The 19449-nt window shown below is 36.4% G+C and overlaps 1 protein-coding gene across 1 annotated transcript in view; it reads right to left on the minus strand.

Annotated features, from left to right (window-relative positions):
* Window positions 1–19449, minus strand: part of LOC145986423 (putative chitinase 10) — an 87401-nt gene that overhangs the window by 23125 nt on the left and 44827 nt on the right. The window contains exons 8-12 of the mRNA XM_083120425.1: window positions 12841–13026; window positions 12454–12576; window positions 6935–7105; window positions 5986–6223; window positions 1448–1463 (exon numbers count right to left, since the gene is read on the minus strand). Coding sequence (XP_082976551.1) covers window positions 1448–1463; window positions 5986–6223; window positions 6935–7105; window positions 12454–12576; window positions 12841–13026 — 734 coding nt within the window. The remainder of the gene's footprint in view (window positions 1–1447; window positions 1464–5985; window positions 6224–6934; window positions 7106–12453; window positions 12577–12840; window positions 13027–19449) is intronic.

Below are 19449 nucleotides of genomic sequence, written 5' to 3' on the forward strand. Positions count from 1 at the left end.
TTTAAGTTTTAGCCTATTTTCAATGCAACTTTACATGGTTGTAATCAATGATTTCACCTGCGAATTTCGAAAAGCACCTTAGACTTTTCCTTCTTAACAAAGACTTTTTACATTTACCGACCAAACATAGAACTGTCAGATCATACCTACTTTTACTGTGACTATAAATTGCATGCTTCTACATGTTAAATAAAATAATGATTTTGAATTTGTTGACACACGTTTGCATTGTCACCTACAAATATGTTTAATTTAATCTGTATGTAAAGAGATATTATTCTGTATCCTACAATGAGGATGAGTCAGACGTTTATACTTTGCACAACATGTGGATACTACAAATGTAAATTGAGACAATACTGATTGGCCAAAATACAATGTGCTAAAGGTAGTATTCAGAACATTATTTTTACTATTCTTATATTTAAATAACCCATGGCTCAACAGCCCTCGCAAGGGCCTGGGCCTATCTCCCGGCTGCCAGTCTCCCTCCCACAATCCTACCTAGATGTGTGTAGTTCTTCAACCGGTAAAGGGGTTACGTGGGGTCAGCACATCAAACCTCCAGCCGTTGTAGAAGATTTCCGAGACTGGGTTACGCTACTTACTCGTAGCTCCCAAATTTCCTCACGATGGTGGGTTGCTACCGGTTCTATAAACAGGCAGAGAACCCAGAGACTGAACCCATGCCGCCCTGCGGTCGGAGCCCAAAGCATAGCACCTTAGACCTCACGGCCATGGAGGAGGACTGTTCTGTTCTTATATTTAGCTACAGATTTTACAACATAATTATAATGTTAAGATCTGGACTACTTCGGTTGACTTACATAACCTAATATGTTCTTAGCTACTATATTTTTAATTTTTATAATCGAAATTTTTTTCATAAATCAACCAATATTTTTTCAATAACAGCTCGAATTTTTGACGTGGGTGCTAAGAATTTCCACATTAACGGTCCACTGTTTCTTGATCTTTTGTGATATGCAAAGCAAGAACTGTATGTCTCGTTCACATACCTTTCCACATTTTGTAAGAGGTTTAATATCAAGTAGTTACTCTCAAAACAATTACATTTTTATTAAAAATAACAGTCATGCCAAAATGTGTAATTAATTCCATCCTAGGTATACACTATTTGGCACTGCACTGTGAAGAAAACTTCTGCCTTTGATGAGAAGCAAGCCCAAGATCATTGGTATGACCTCAACGCGTAGCCTCCACAATATGACAATATGATGTCACCTACATAGTTCAATCACGTGGTTCCACAAACGAAACATCCGTGCAGTGGTGAGACGAGTAATTTTGAAAGCAAGGGATATGGTTGTGTGAAGAGGGATGGTAGGGGTTAGGTGATGAAGTTCTCTCAGTTTATAAAGAACGTTTGTATGTAGTTAGAGACTGGTGAGTGCAGTGATACAAAGTTGATATCCTCATTGCTCACTGTATGTATACAACTCCTAAAACGAAACAATTTTTCAAGGTATAAACAACATAAACCATTTAATATTTTAATAGAAACTGAAGGAATATAAATGGCAAACTGCAAGAAACATCACTTTATGAAATGATAGCATGACAGTGTTACTAACAATTCCAACATTAACGTTTGCATCTGTCTATTGATTTAGAGGCAAGATTTAATAGCATAGCTACATTAGTAAATCAATGATGCACTAAGCAAATAATATAGTTCCATAAATTCCATGCAAACACTAGTTTTAAAATACACTACTTATTGTTTTTATTATTACATTATCTGAATTTATGGTTTCAATTTTATTAAAGTAGTTTTGTATTGAGAAGTTTCAAAACTATTTGCAATTTGTATTAAAAAGTAAAAACATTTGTCATCAAATACGCAAATAATATTTCTCAGACTTACATTAATTGGCATTCCATCGTTTAAAAAAAGTGTTGTAGGGGAGAATCAAACCGAGGACCCTTCGTGTGGGGAGCAGGTATCAGAGTGACTGGACCACACTGTCCTTCTTGATCTGTCACTTATATGCTGCTATCCATATGTTGAACCATATTGCACTATTTTATCTGCTATTCATAGAAAGTATTTCAAACAGAATATTACAATTAAATTGGTGTATTTCGAAACTACGAAACATTATGTTTACTTGTTAACTCTAAATATTGAAAATGAGATAATTTAGAGTTCAGTCACAGACAGGATAGCCCATGTCGTGTATGATTCAAGAGTCTACCTACAGAAGACTGCAAGCTGAGCATGTGCAGTTCTACCATTAGCAAGCATCGTGTTCTCTGCCTGAGACCACAATTCACAAGTCAACGCAAAGGTTCTCTCAGCATTATGACATCATCATTGGTTGATTTGCTGCAATGTGCCCAGGAATTTGTAAACGAGGTTTATGGATTGTAAATGCTTCTATTTTATTTAAAACATTCAACTCATATTTTACCTCACAGTTGTGCTACAAAGGGTTCAGATTTTCACCAATACCTCTTTGTTTACCCTATTTCTTCCTGCAGTAAGTAATTTAGTATTGGAGAAGGTACATGAAAAAAAATCCTAAGTGGTGCAGACGAGTAATTAGATTTATCAGAAGAAGAGTTTTCATACCGGGTGGTCCAAAAGTCCCGGAACGGTCACATATCGTGAGAAATAAACATCGAATCAGAAAACGAAAAAAATACGTGTTTAATAAGTGAAAGAAAACTATTCAATGATATCACATGCCAGGGGGTGGGGGGCGGTGGGAGATAGGAATGGAGATATGGCGATTTGAAATTTTCGCCAAAAGAAAAAAAAATCAATCATAAAACCCAAAAAAATTTCAAAGGGACGCTCTGCCCCTAATTGAGCTAGAGTGAAAGCGATTGCAGATTCGGAATCTGCATGTCAAGACTTTTCAATAGAGTGTATGGAAGAGGGGTGGGCAGAGGAGTGGAAGAGAGGTTGACATTTGGATGTCTAAAGCAAGGGCCACCCTTTACACTTCCCTGTTTCCATAGAGTAAATGTCTTTAGTATGTTATTTGAAAGAAAAACATGTCAGCTGCAATGGTGTATGTGACTGGCCAGATGCACACGGAATAAAATATTATGTTTCGATTGTTGGTAGCACTGAAACAAGGCCCGAACTTGCAAAAAGTTCAGAAAAGTTGATGTTTCTTGTGATGTCTTCTACTTGCTGTCGAATCTCATTGGTTGACTGGCCTCTGTGGTGGAGTGGTTAGCACAGAATGCTTTGATACCAGGTCCCATGTTTGAATCCTGACCTGGGCTTAGTCTTTGTGAATATTCCTTCATTAGTTTCATCATATCATCATTCATCTTCATCTTCACAATTAGCCAAAAGTGACAGAAAAGTGAAGTAAAATAAAACAAAACAGTCAATCGAATCTCGTTGCTGTGTCTTGAGTGGGGTAATAACAATGAAGTACTGATAACTATAGTGGCTTTTGTGTAGAATATTTCTAGGTATGGAAGGTGTCTATATTTTCACTTTTCAAAGTCTGAGGGCCTCGCAGAAATAGTTCGCACAGAGCTTCAAGTTTCATAATAGCAGCCCTTGTGTTCACTCAGTCTGTTGTTGGATAGCTGAGGTCAATCCTGAGGGACAAAGATAACCAGAACGTTGTACTAATCCCTTACACTGTGACGTAGGTTGGTAATGTGTGGAGCTCTACCTCCTCTTCTCCTTTGTATGTTCATTGCATGTTGCAATGTACATTGCAGAACTATAACATAATAAATAATAATAAAATAATATTTCTCAGACTTACATTAATTGGCATTCCATCGTTTAAAAAAAGTGTTGTAGGGGAGAATCAAACCGAGGACCCTTCGTGTGGGGAGCAGGTATCAGAGTGACTGGACCACACTGTCCTTCTTGATCTATCGCTTATATGCTGCTATCCATATGTTGAACCATATTGCACTATTTTATCTGCTATTCATAGAAAGTATTTCAAACAGAATATTACAATTAAATTGGTGTATTTCGAAACTACGAAACATTATGTTTACTTGTTAACTCTAAATATTGAAAACGAGATAATTTAGAGTTCAGTCACAGACAGGATAGCCCATGTCGTGTATGATTCAAGAGTCTACCTACAGAAGACTGCAAGCTGAGCATGCGCAGTTCTACCATTAGCAAGCATCGTGTTCTCTGCCTGAGACCACAATTCACAAGTCAACGCAAAGGTTCTCTCAGCATTATGACATCATCATTGGTTGATTTGCTGCGATGTGCCCAGGAATTTGTAAACGAGGTTTATGGATTGTAAATGCTTCTATTTTATTTAAAACATTCAACTCATATTTTACCTTACAGTTGTGCTACAAATGGTTCAGATTTTCACCAATACCTCTTTGTTTACCCTATTTCTTCCTGCAGTAAGTAATTTAGTATTGGAGAAGGTACATGAAAAAAAATCCTAAGTGGTGCAGACGAGTAATTAGATTTATCAGAAGAAAAGTTTTCATACATTCTCCCTCTTATAAATGTCCAAAAGCAATAATTCTTCTAAATAAGAAAGTCGGTTCTACAAAAGTTTTGAACCTGCGATCTTCAGACAACTGGGCCCTCTTTACCACTTTCCTATTTTCACTCGATCAAACCAAGTTTAAATTTTGTCTTAAGAGTCGTCAGCAATTTTGCAAACTTTGCTAACATATGTGCTGTTACACTAGTTTATTTTTACAAGCTGGAATAGACTTGAGGTCTGCCACTCATAACTAGACTTCTGTGGTAACTTATTCTCTCCTGTCTACTCTAATGTGACAAATCTCATGTATCGTAAATGCGAAGTGGCATTGTAACATGCTGCAAATAATTTCTCATACCAACGTTAGTTCCAACTTTGGCCACGTCCACCGAGCATTTACTTTATGGACAGATAGTACATCACAACAAGTTTGAAAAGAATATGTTGGAAAAGTCTCATCCGCAGAGGCTCCCATCCACTGAAGGAAAAACTATGCTTGCCACGTACACCTCTATCAATTAATTATACTTGGGATGTAAACTACATTCTACATTCTTCAAATAAAGCAATATATTTCATAATAATTTGTTTTTACTACAGATTAGAGTCTAATTATATTTCATGATAAGTTGCTATAAGTACAGATTAGAGTTAACCATTTCACTAATTTTAATTTGTTGAATTGCATGTCTTTGTATAAATATAACAGATAATAAATATAAAATTAAAATAATTATTTTAAATTAAATATAAAATTTATAAATAAATATAAATGTAACACATATGTCTTCTATCCTTGATCTGTGAGAAGATAGATACACGATGCATTTTGTTTGCCAATGATCTTCAAGTCCTAATTTCCAGTTTCTTAGTTTCATGAGGGATATATATTTTCTATTTTCATCTGTTGGTATGACAAATCCTAAAATATTTTCTGCCCCCCTGCCCTACAGCTTTATTACTATTGAATGGCTATAATTAGCATCTTCGTCACCAATTAAGTTAAAGAAACATATTCAATCATAAATGTGCAAAATGTAATTTTATATTATGGGACTTTAGTCACTATCCATACAGGAACATAATCACACTTTGCACATTAATTAATATTTTACTATATATAAAATCCGTGGCCGGTTCAAATCCGGGAACTTTTCTAATGTTGGAAGCAGCCCCGGTACCCACCCAGCGTCGAATAACATGGGCACCTGGGGGAAACCCTGGGGGTAGAGGCGGTCAGGGTCATGATGTTGATCACATTACCCCCACTCACGACTGGATCAAGAAAGTGTGAGGCGTTACCCGCACACCCCCTATATGTCTTCATGGTGTGGTGCTAAGGCCAGGGGAGTACTTTACCTTTTTTTATATATAATGAACAATTAAAAACTTAAATAGCATATTTATTAAATCTTTGAAATCTGACATATTTTTTCCATTGGTTATATGTTTTTTTACTAGACCAAATGTAAATGCTTATATAAAGTTGTATCCACAATATTTCTTGCAACTTAACGACCACATCCTGGAACAGAGTCTGGCCAAGTACAGACTTTTTCTTCTGGGTCAAAGACTGTTCCTGCTCCACATTCATATTGCACAACATCCCATTTTCCTCCAAAATTAGAGCACTCATAGTATCTGTTGCAGTTTACTGGATCTTTATTTAAACCTGGCTGCTTGCAAATTTTATTAGGTGCAGGAATTGGCATTCTTCTTGTCGTTGTCACAGTTCCATGCATTGTAGATTTTATCTGCAAAATTCAGTATTGTGAGTGAACTTGTATACGTTTTAGCATCATTATTGGAACATGTTTATCCTATTTTTATTGTAATCTACCAAATTAATAAAGTATTTTGTAATTATAAACCTGATGAAGAAAATTAAACCTTACCTTTCATAGCTATTTTAAACTTAACACTTAAAATTGTGAAACTGTAGTGGCATTATATGGATTTAGGACTGATTTTGCCAATGTAAGATAGAAATGTAACATAAATAATGGTCAGATAATTAAGGGGGAAAATGGAAATAAAGAAAAATAAGTAAAAACCTTCTATGTAATGTATTTCAAAAATTGTAATACAACACAATTAAGGGCAGAAAAAAGATGATTACATTATACAAGGAATTGATTCGTAAGTAATTCAAGTAGTAAAATCAGAAGAGGATAAAGTAACAAAAGAATTTCTAACCTGTATCCCATACCCAGTGTGGTATTTGAAAAGTCTCTAGTGGGGAAAATTCCCTCCCCCTCCTATCCTCTGTGTCAAACACCTTCCTGCCTATATCCTTAACAAGGGTTGCTGGAAGAACAGCATATACTGAACTTTGCCCTATCCTATCTGTGCATAATGGACATAAATAATCTTTTATATCTTAGTTTCAGTGAATATAGTTGCAAAGAAAAAAAGTATAAAATACTGAATCAGCTTGTCTAATGATACATAAATAATATACTCACTCTTTGTGATGGGTCTGCTGTTGTAGAAGGTGTAGGTACTTTTCCAACAACAATGCTGCTTATTGTACTCAGCAATGGATTTATTTGGTTTCCGCAGTTTGCGTGGAAATCATCTGTCTCCACTGACCACACCATGGCACCTGCAAGGTTGTGTTCATTTACATAGTTAGCCTATAAAATAAGAAAGGGAAATAGAAAATCACTTTTGCATTTGATAGTCGTATTTTTCTTTTGTTAAACAATATAAAAGAGAAATTTGTAGTTACCTTTGAATTAACTAGTTATCAAATCATGACTGCAATGTAACGGGATTGTTGAGTGGTTCTAAACTTCTCCCATTGATTTGGTAAACATTTTGTTCTAACTACATATTTACGTATTGTGCGAGTTACTCACTGTATAATATAGTCTATACCAAATTTGTATAAAATAGTTTTACTTACATGCGTGAGTATAGAATTTCGAAACTACATTTCGGGGTTCGACTGCCCCCTTCCTCAGGTTCCTTTTCTTCTAAGCACAAATTATTTTATGCAGCGTCAAGGGTGTTAAAAGGAGTAGGTTAAAAGGTTTGGTTAAAAAGCACTTGTTAAAAACAGGTCACTGTTCCTTTAAAATCCCCAGTTAAAAATCTTGCTTTAAGGTGTTTCCCATTCTCCGTAAGTCCTCTTTTCCCAGGATCCTATTAAATTGGCTAAACACATTCCATTGTTCTGCTAGCTCTGACAGTCTACTCCTGACCGAGAAGTAGTAACGGTTATTTCCCCTCCTATGCTGTTCCACCTTCCCCTACTTGCGTCACCAATCCAACTCGAACTCTCATTACACCTCAACCGCACGGACCACTTCTGGAGTAACATGGAATCCTATCTTACGATCTTCTTCTTTTGTTCTGTCCCATTTTTTAAAAAAATTCACCCATCCCTCCTCTAAATTTTCATCATCCCTGTTCAGTTTTTTACTTCTCTCTGTGCATATATTCGCGGTCTCGTAGACATTTCTGTTCATTTCGTTGCCATCTTTCCTAATAACCTCTTTCTTTATGATTTTATGTCCATTTACGATTGCATGTTCGGACAATCTGGTTTTGGGGACTCTCTCCGTAATGTTGTCCTCACAGCATCAAATGATTTGTGCTTAGAGGAAAAAGAACCTGAAGAAGGGGGCAGTTGAACCCCGAAACATAGTTTCGAAATTCTATACTCATGCATGTAAGTAAAACTATTTTACACAAATATTGTATAGACTATATTTGTTCTAACTATAGTAGAGGGCAAAAGAGCAAAAACAGCAGAATCAGATACTACAATGTTTGAAATGAACTTGAAAATTTTACTCTCATGATTAATTCGTACCTTCCTAACACCCTCATTTTGCACTGTCTATGGAATTTGCACTTTATTGCTTAAATGAGCCAGGTTATTTAATAATAATAATTAAAACTCGTAAGGAAATTATATATTTGGAGAGGAGATTTTTATACAGTACAAGTATTTTAATTATTACGTTCTTTAATCTATTTCCGCCCTGGAAATATATATATACACTATGTTTTGTTTGGTACTAGCAGGGGCGGCGCCAGAAAATGTTGACTCTCTGGGCAGGATCCATATATTGATAAAGTATGGGCCTCCCCGATGGTCCAGTGGTAGCATCATTGCCTTGTAATCTCACTTTAAACTGTAGGTCCAGTCCCAATTAGCCTTACTGTGCATAAAGTGGACTTAAAACAACAAATCAAGATATGAAGTATCTATCAATATATATATATATATAAATATATATATATATATATATATATATATATATGACACACACACACGTATATGTATGTATGTGTGTGTGTGAGAGAGAGAGAGAGAGAGAGGGAGAACTTCACAAACATGCATTCTCTCTCTCTCTCTCTCTCTCCAGATTTCTTTTGTTTCCCCATTTCTTTTTGATGGTGTACATTATCTTATTTATTTTATAGATAACATTTTCCTCTACATGTGTTTCACCTTTTTTTCTCTCTCACACACATGCACGCACATGCCAGAGCACGTAATTCTTTTGTTAATTCTTCTAATCAAATTTCTCATCATCTCGGCTGGCCCCCGTGGCAGAGTGGTTAGTACATCGCGCTACAATGCCAGGGGTCCCAGGTTTGAATCCCAGCCTGGGCATGGATGTTTGTGAGTGTCCATTCAGCTATTTAATCATGTCATCATTCATACCCATCTTCGCAAATTAGCGAAAAGTGGCACAAAAAGCTAAGTAAAATAAAGCAAATCAATAAATCAATCAAGTTTCTCATCTGTATTCTCTCTATCCACTCTATAAAAGAGTGGCGAAGCGACTCGATGCAGTCACCTATTGAGAAAACACTTGACAGGTCCTGCCCTCAAAGTTCTGTTGCTGCACAGGGTTTTCCCTTCTCTATAATTTCTTCTGTCTTTCATGTACAAGTCTCGATCTAATCTCCATACTTCTCTCTCATTTAGGCCCACCTTCCTTTTATTCCATCTGTCTGTCCATGCTTTCAACTGCTCAGTGTGTACTTCGCTTTCTATAGTGAATATATTGTCTTATGACTTGAAGTTAAGAAGGAATTTTCCACGTACTACTTTATTACGTAAATGTAGAAATTAAAAGTAGGCTGTGCTGTTTAATTCATGCAAAAATTATGAAACATATGGAAGAAATTCTTTACTAATGCAAGAGGCAGCGATAATTATTAGGTTACAACCAGCACTGACCCTAGGTGAAGGGCAAGGTTTCATGCTACATGGAAATGGCTGCCTGGCACCAGTAGCGGCTCGTGCCTAAAATAACAGGTGAAGAAGTTCGTTTTGTAATGGTTCTGTATTTCTAACGAACTTCTCGATATTAATAATGCAACAAGTTCCTTGAAATTCCCACGATTAAGCGAAGACACGCTTTCGTCGTGACCCCTGAACGCAAGTTCTTGTTTACATAAATACAGCGTTGCGTCAACTATTAATTGTAGGAAAAGCCTATTTAATCTTACATTTTCATTGAACCGTACATTTAAAAGCCTACTATTTTCTTGAAGGGCATCTGCTATGGTATTCCTGTTTTTTTCAAAAACTTTGAATTGTAATTTACACTTTAAATGTTCCATCGAATCATTGCGCTTATGCAGAGAACGCGTTATATTGACAAAATCGTTATACCCTTCTTTATTCCACACATTGTATTTGTTACTAACAGTAAACAAAGCCAGCAGAACAACGATTGCAAATAACGACTACTACACAACCAAGGAAAGTCGACAAACCAGGAACTTTTAAATTTAATGTTGTACGATTTCCCTGCCTTTTTGTTCTCTCGCTTAACTGATATTTGAAGAATGTCAGTGGACCCCCCACAATTTAAAACGTCTTTTTTGTCTTCATCCGTCCATCTGGAAAATGGTGTCTGCAACAAATTACACACTAAGTCATTTACTGGGTTCATTGTAGAAACCACAGCTCAACACATGAACACAACACACGATAGGAAACGCGAAACACACACGCGGAACAAGATCTCGCGAGAACGCAATGATTTTGCCACAATCACTGGATGCAATGTTTTCTCCGACGAGAGAACTGCTTCACGTAGGAGGCGACACCCGTTCAAGGCCAACGCTAGGTGACGTCACCGTTGCCATGACAACCGGCTAAGTTTTCCGCAACCTGGCGGCATTTGCTCTTGGGTTGTTTTATGCTACGACGAACTCTTCATCTGCGTAGCGCCGAGCGGCGTATTATTGAGTATTATCGTGTGCGTTCTGCTGGGAAATAGTTTCATTTAACAAGCAAATGAAAAATGTCAATATTAATTTGAAAATTAGGTGAAAACATCTGCACTTGTTGCACTTGGCCAGCCGCCACTGCCTGGCACCAAAATTATTTGAAATGTAATTGTAGCATACCCGGTGGAAGCACATAGTGGTTCGGATTCCACTTTAAACTGCAGGTCCAGTCCCAATTAGCCTTACTTTGCATAAAGTAGACTTAAAGCACAAAACCTCAAATAACTCAAATGTAATTTTAGCGTTTTAGATTCAGAAAGCAAGCTATGCCAAAATTCGACATTCACAGTTGCGCAAATGTAAACTGTCCTTCTTTATTTGCCACTATTTACGTTTTTTACAGAACGAAATACTTTGTTTTTTCCTTTCGGTACAAGGCACATTCTGTGTGTACATTATATACTTAAAGATGGCGACAGAAAGTATGCAAACACTGACAAGTGAAGATTTTTTTTTCTCCATAATTCAAATGAATGATCTTGAATTTGCAGTTTTTAATATTGTGAGTTTTTAACTCGAAAGAGTGCTACTTCCTGGTTGAGAGTTAATGATTGATCCTTTTATTTGTTTCACGAGAGTTTTACAAATTGATAAGTGCATATGAGTCTTTGCATTTAATTAATGTCTTATTGGGAAAGTAAACATACAAGGAACACACAATTTTTGTTCATTCTGCATGAAACTTTCCTTTCATAAAAACGAGAATTTTCACACAAGATATCACTGAAAAATGGTAAAAATAAAGGAATTTGCACAAATTGAATCGAAAAATAGTTGCCATTACAGAAGAGATCACTTACTGAAGTAAATCTTCGCCTGGCCAATGCAGGAAAAAGAGATACTCGATAGAAATATGCATAGTGCTTGGAAAACAAATACTTTTATATATACTCATACTGTACATACGTACATATCGTGGAAAGTAAGTTAGAGTTTAGACCAAAAAAAATCACCAAATTCCTCAAGAAGTATATACATTATACATAAAAAAATATTGTTGTCAATCTTGCCCTCCACCCACACCCAATGTTCATATGAAGTCGGCACTCTCTGATTATCACATCATCGAAATAAGACATCGCATCGATTAACAAAATACTGGGATAAGGAAGTCTTGTCATGGATTGAAGTTCTGTCTCATACAATATGGAAGTAACGCGAAAATGTTTTTATTTATGTGTTTGGTTCTTTTAAGACATTAATTTGATCCTGTATGATATAAGAGATAAATTAGACAAATGTTATTCATAAACACATTTTCTAATGATTTTCCTTATCTTACGCAGTTAACTAATGCAAAACTAAAAGCAGCAAAATTTCTTATAGGTAATTTTGTGAGCCTTTCTAGTATCCACAATATTCATGACAAAAATGTGCACGGAGAAGACAAGAATATACTTTTTCTTATCAAAGCATTCATATTATCCTCAATATTTACGCCTTGAATTTGTTTGGGTGGGCAATCAGGTGGGTGATTGCCCACCCTCACCCACCTGTCGTGCTGTTTCTGGGTACTAGTAGCAACTAGCAATGACAATAACTAATTCAAATAATCACCTTTAATTACAGAAATCTGATCTTAGTTAAATGGAAAAATAATAACATTTAATGAAAGTAATTAAACTGGAGAACAGACTAATTTTTATCAAACTCAAAACCATTTTTTACTTGTAATGTGGTAATTAATCGTTACATCAGAGAGTTTTCTACGTTAACTTACTTTAAGTGTCACCGATTGAACATCATCGTATCCAACCCATTGGTTTCCTTTGTACATATAAGGAGCTTTGTAATATTCATCTCTTACTATGTTCCAGTCTCCCTTTTTCAGCATCACACAGATCTGCAACAGGCAATTAAGAGTGATCATATAGTTCACACAAAGAAAAAGATTTTAAAGAAATTAATGTAAAAAGTTCCTTTTTTTTACAGGCTGTAAAAATTTGCAGGTTTTTTACAGGCTGTAAAAATTTGCAGGTTTCTTACAACCAAGGTCTGAGGTTTCTCTCATGTTCACCTTAAGGCAAAATTAACTAATTCTCTTACAGGTGCTAAGTTAATAACTTTGCTTTGTTTTTTAATTGTTTGTAAGAGTTTCTGTATTTACCTCATTGTATCCTAGGAAGCCAGCCTCCCTTGTATAAGGTCCAGCTGTACATGGTTTTGACCCAGGGGCCCCAAATCCATGCTTTTTTGGATCATCCAGAGTGAAGCATCGTCCGTACAAGGGGATTCCCATGTTGATCTTCTCAGGTGGAGCCCCCAGGCTAATCCAGTAATTTACACTGAAATTCTAAAAAGAAAACATAATTTTAATCTTCATCCATGTACTGAGCATAAGAAATTTAGCAACTGCTAATCTTCAAAAGCCAAAAAATATGTATTTGAAGTCAAAACTCAAATTGAGATGCTTCTTTAAGTTAATTTTTTTTTAACATTTGCACACATACTAGAATATCTCTTTGTGTGTGTATGCAGTAATCTAGAAACATGAAAAAGTGTTCAGATACGCATAGGAAAGGTAGGGTAGAGGAACAAACTTTGAAACCTGATGTTTCAAAAATATTTTATGGTAGTACATTTTTCTTTCATGTGGGGTTGTTGTTTCCCATCAGATGCCTTCCTAAGTGGCCAATAAGGAAGCCAAGAGAATTCTCTGGGGTGGACCAAGAGTAACAGAAAAAAATAGTAGATCAGGCTCAAGAACTATGGTGAAAGCAACTGGTCTAGGGAACGGATACCCCAAAATCAAATGGCATGGGGAGCTCATAGCTATAGTAGGCAACTGTTTATGGAAATGATGGACAATGAGGCTAGAGGCAATTACTTAGAAAAAAATAAAGATAATGAGAATAATATATGGACCAATCGAGGAAGCTGATAATTGGAGACCCAGAAATAATGAATTGATAATTGCCATCTTAAGCCTAAAATATGTAATAATATTTATCAAAGCAAGGAAGGTTGGTTGACTGGTCCACATAGAATGCATGAATAAAAACAGATTGCCACAATGATCATGCACAGGAGGATGTATTCTACAAGAAGATGAGGTGGACCCAAATTAGGATGGCATGACTGTAATTCAAGAGATATAAAGAATGGAAGTTAATAGATAGAGGGAGAAGATGATAGATAGAAATGCTTGTAGGCTGGTAGTACAGAATCACTCAGAACTGTAGAACCAGATTGTAAGATAAGTTAATTTTTTCATTGGTTTCTATTCATGTGACTTAACGTTTAGCGGCCTTATGAGAAAAGGTCTTCCCATTGCCTATAGACCGTTTATAACTCATCAACTGCTGCTTTTTTCCTCTATATTTTACTTTTACATGTAGTATTGAGAACAAGAGAACACTTTAACAATGTGAAACAATTAGGAATCCAGAGGCAAAGGCCAAAATTTAAAAATTTCCCAAAAAATATGACTTGAAAATGTTGCATAATTTCTGTTTTGTTTTGTTTCTTCAACTGGAAGACGGGCAGAGGCGTATATTCTAGGCTAGCTAGGCTATCTGCGAAGCCTGAAGCCTAGAGAATAAAATACAGGAGAGTTGCTGACTCTGGAGTTCGTAACCTCATTTCCTATGACTTGGGAACCTGATTTCCTATGAGCTGGCAACCTGATTTCCTATGAGTTCGCAACCTGATTTCTTATGAGTTGGCAACCTGATTTCTTATGAGCTGGCAACCTGATTTCTTAGGAGCTGGCAACCTGATTTCTTAGGAGCTGGCAACCTGATTTCTTAGGAGTTGGTAAACTTATTTCTATTCATAGCCTAGGACCACGTGACATGAGATAGCCCAGATATTAGACTCAGTATACGCCACTGGAGACGGGCATTACATATTCTCAAAGAGTGGTCTTTTGTCATACTTTCCTCTCAATTTGGTCCATCCAGTACCCATAAGGCTGACACTATAGCTCGACCACAAGGAAAAAACCTTCCATCAAAAGCATTCGCGCACCTTCCCTGCCGTTATCTGTGCTCGGGGCAGTGTTGCCAGGTCAGACTTGAAAAAATCGGGAGATTGTTCCTTGGGAAACCAGAAGATCTACTACAAAATCCGATGATCTAATAGTAGCGGATGAACGACGTTCTCGGGGGTGGAGGGGTGGCATAGGCATGCGCACAGGGGGCCAAGGGGTCGTCCGCATATTTCTTCCAGCGAGGGGGAAACAATGTATTTTTATCAGGCGGGTAAATGAGGCATATTACCCCGTAATAATGTTGCCCTCTCAGAAAACACCACTTGAGTTTGAAATTATCATGTTCCTACATCCCTATTATAAAAATGGATGTAAATTACTGTGACTGAAATCAACAAATACGTCTGAAATAATAGTTACTTTTATGTCAACATTCATTTTCCAGAAGGGGAGGGCGACCATCCTTGCACTTCCTTCTGGAAGTCCATGCCGCTATATAATTTTGTAGAAAATTAAATATTTAAGTATAGAATAGTATATTAAGGATAGAAAACTAAGTATTTTGAAGCCCATGTAAGTTTCAAGCAAATACAGGGAGCAGGTGTATTATTCCCTTTGTAATTGAACTATGCCGCTTCGTTCTCTAACAAATTTCTTGTTATTAACACACATGTTTTATTCGTCAGTTATGCTGCCTCTATGTTGCTGCATTTAATATATATACATTACACAGACACACACACACACACACACACACACACACACACACATATACATATAGTATGCCTAAAATTACACTACGGGAATTTTCGATGGTTCCTGATGCTATTTACGCCCATGTTTTGTACCGACCAATACAATAAAACAGTGAGATGGATTGAGGTTTTTCTTTACCGACTGAACATTTATCAAACAAAGCTTTTGTCCCCCTAATCCACAATAGTTTATTAAGGAATTCTCCCGAGAAATCAATAGGTCTGGCAACACTGACGTGGCCACGCTGAAAAGCTCCTTCCCCCTGTCCTTTCCCCCACACGCCAGCGCGATGAGGTTCTGCTCAGGTTTCTTTCCTTGTGGTTCCTCTATAGAAACGAAATTCCAGAAATTGTTTCCGTAAGCTGGCAATACTGCCAATCTTATACAGGGTGTTTCTGTGAACTTGATTCCAGTGGCGACTTGTGGATTATTTTGGGTGTAGGAAGTTATGATAAACAGACCAAGGGAAATTTTGGAAAATACATTTAATTACATAGTCACATGTATTGCTTGTATCTTGTACTAGTCATTTCATTTATCATGTTAGCTGCAGGCCTAAAGAATAACAAAGCACCTGGCATTGATTTAATACCAGCTGAGTTAATTAAATATGGTGGAAATTCATTAATATGTCAAATTCATAAATTAATTTGTTTAATATGGAATAAAGAAGAAATCCCTGAACAGTGGAAAGAATCCATAATTGTTCCTGTGTTTAAAAAAGGTGATAAAATGAACTGCAATAATTACCGTGGAATTTCTCTACTCTCAACAACATATAAAATATTATCTAACATTCTTTTAACAAGACTAACCCCATATGCTAATGAAATTATAGGTGATTATCAATGTGGATTTAAACGCAACAGATCAACTACAGATCAAATTTTTCACATCAGACAGACACTTGAAAAAAAGTGGGAATATAATCAAAATGTCCATCAGCTATTCATTGATTTCAAAAAAGCATATGATTCGGTCAAAAGAGATAAATTATATAATATATTAGTAGAGTTTGGAATACCTAAGAAGCTTGTTAGTATGATAAAAATATCCACCAGTGAAACAGAAAGTAAAATTCGTGTGGGTATTAATATGTCTGACAAATTTACAATTCATGATGGGTTAAAACAAGGAGATGCATTATCTCCATTGCTCTTTAATTTTGCCTTAGAATATGCTGTTAGGAAGGTAAACGAAACTAAAGAAGGACTAAAATTAAATGGTGTGACTCAGTTGTTAGCATATGCAGATGATGTAGACTTACTGGGGGATGATGTGAATACAATTAAGAATAATGCTAAAATATTTTTCAAAACTGCTAAAGAGATAGGTTTGGAAGTTAACAAAGAGAAAACTAAATATATGCTTACAGGCCGAAACCAAGTGTTAGATAATAATCAAAATCTAATTATTGATAACAACTCGTTTGAAACAGTTTCCAAATTCAAATACTTAGGAGTAATATTAACAAATGAAAATTATATTAAAGAGGAAATAAAAAGTAGGCTTAATTCAGGAAATGCATGTTACTTCTCTCTTCATAAACTTTTGTCTTCTCGTTTAATATCTAAGAAACTAAAAGTTAAAATATACAAAACAGTAATTTTGCCTGTAGTATTATATGGGTGTGAAACTTGGTCCCTTACATTGAAAGAGGAACATAAATTGAGAGTATTTGAAAATAGGATCCTTAGGAAAATCTTTGGACCTAAAAGGGATGAGGAGACAGGTGAGTGGAGAAGGTTACATAATTTAGAACTACATAATTTATATTCATGTCCAGACATTATTAGAATAATTAAATCAAGAAGACTTAGGTGGGCAGGCCATGTGGCACGAATGGGAGAGGAAAGAGGAGTTTACAGGATTCTTGTTGGGAAACCTGATGGTAAGAGACCAGTAGGAAGGCCAAGACGAAGATGGAGGGACAACGTTGAGATGGACCTAAGGGAAATCGGTAGGGATGGAAAAGAGTATATAGATCTTGCACAAGATAGGGACAGATGGAAGGCCTGTGTTGCTGCAGCCATGAACCTTCGGGTTTAAGAAGGCTAGAGAGTTAGTTAGTTAGTGTTAGCTGCAGGCCCTCCACGCCTGTCGTGTGTGAAATGAGGACAGTTCTGCCAATACCAACCTCCTGATAAGAAAAAGTACTGTTTCAACTCTTAAATTATGCTAAATGCGATAAAATAATAATATTAGTATTTTTACACAATTATTATTTATTTAGCATTTTCTGATGACTGTAGTAGTTTTGAGTTCAATTTATGCAGCTATTTTGGAGTTTTGAACTGCATTATTGATTATTTATTATAGTTAAGCTACGTTGTGAATTTCAACATAAAATGGGTTCAGTATAGTGCTTGAAATAAGTTGATGAAAATTTGACGACTGGTAACGGCATCCATTTGTTTTATTTGTGAACCCCAACTTTTTACCGATTTCCTTTCATAAAATGTTCCTCACTTGTTAAATCGGGAAGGATAAAGAAAAGATTAAAAGAAGAGGATGGACCAGGGCCTGTCCCTTGATCGGCATACTTCCATTTGTTTGAAACAAGTCCGCTGGAGCAGTACAAACAAGATCTGAAGATTTTTTTCCTCCAAATATCTTCATTACAATTCAATTTCTCTGTTTCCCAGGGATGCCTGTTTATGAGATGATGCTGGATTTTACCATTATGCCAAACGCAGAGTGCTAGGTGCCAACTAAGTTCAAATTTTGAGGAAACCATGGGAGCTTCCTGGCAGACCAAATAACTAGACAACCCCCTCCCTCCCTTGCACTGCCCTTCCCCCATCTGGCTGTAGTATGACGAGAAAGCTTTCTCAGCTCGTCAGTGAGTGTTAGCAGATTGACTCTTGACAGTTGAGTAGTGAACCTACATTGTGCATATATTTATAATGCTCATTGAACTCTTAAAAAGTACAGAATTGGAAATAAGTATAAATGAAGTGTAGGAAGTTCCTCACTTCCTACATGGAGGAATCGCCCCTGTTTATTCAAACTTGCAGGGTGGATGGAGACCGACTTGAGTACCAATATCGGATAAGGAACCCCAGTCCGGAAAGGGACCATTAAAAAGTTAGGAGCCAAAATTATTTGGGGCTTTCTATAACAGTGGAATAAGACAACTGAAAGATGCCGCTTGCAGATTTAATATGAACATTACTACAATGTATCATAGCACTCTGTGACAAAAATGTTACAGTAATTGTTCAAGATGGCTGCCCCAGCATCACAAAGACGATATAGCAAGGATTCTTGCCAACAGGTCCTCCTCACTCAAACGACTGATGTTTGGGTACTGAGCCAAGGTTTGCATGATTGTAGGAATGTACCACTGCATTCCCTACTGGCAACAATCCTTACTGCCTTTGATATTGTCAGAACAACTCAGCGATGTTTCAGGAGATGTGACAGAGCTTCTTACGATGCTAATGTGCCTGCATCAATACTGGGGGCCGCTATTTTGAACAATTACTGTAACGTTTCCATCGTTGAGTGCTACAATACACTAGTAATATCCATATTAAATCTACAAGCCACACCTTTCAGTTGTCTTATTCCACTGTCATAGAAAGCTTCAAATAGTTTTGGCTCGTAACTTTTTAATAGTCTGTTTATGGACCAGAGTTTCTCATCTCATATTGGTACTTGGGTCAGTCTCCATTCACCCTTCAAGGTTGAATCAAAGTCACGGAAATACCCTGTATATTGTTATTACCCCCCTGCCCAAAAGAACTATCAGCCTATTTTCAACAAAACTTTGCATGGTTGTAGGAATGTGCCACTGCTATATCCTACGTTTTTCATTCACTTTGGCCTATTGTGGTGGGCACAGGAGAATGCCGAATACCATTTATTTTTTAAATTCAATTTTCTTCTTATTCTTTTTCCATTAACTTTCAACATTGGAAGGTACAATGTACTTTCGCTGAACACACTATATTTAAGAAAGAAAATAAAACCAATTTCATCTCTATATGACAATTAGTTCCAGAGCTATGATTGGTTTTTGTACAT

This window comes from Lepisma saccharinum, chromosome 1 (assembly GCF_977018435.1).
Source record: "Lepisma saccharinum chromosome 1, izLepSacc3.1, whole genome shotgun sequence".
Taxonomy (NCBI): Eukaryota; Metazoa; Arthropoda; class Insecta; order Zygentoma; family Lepismatidae; genus Lepisma; species Lepisma saccharinum.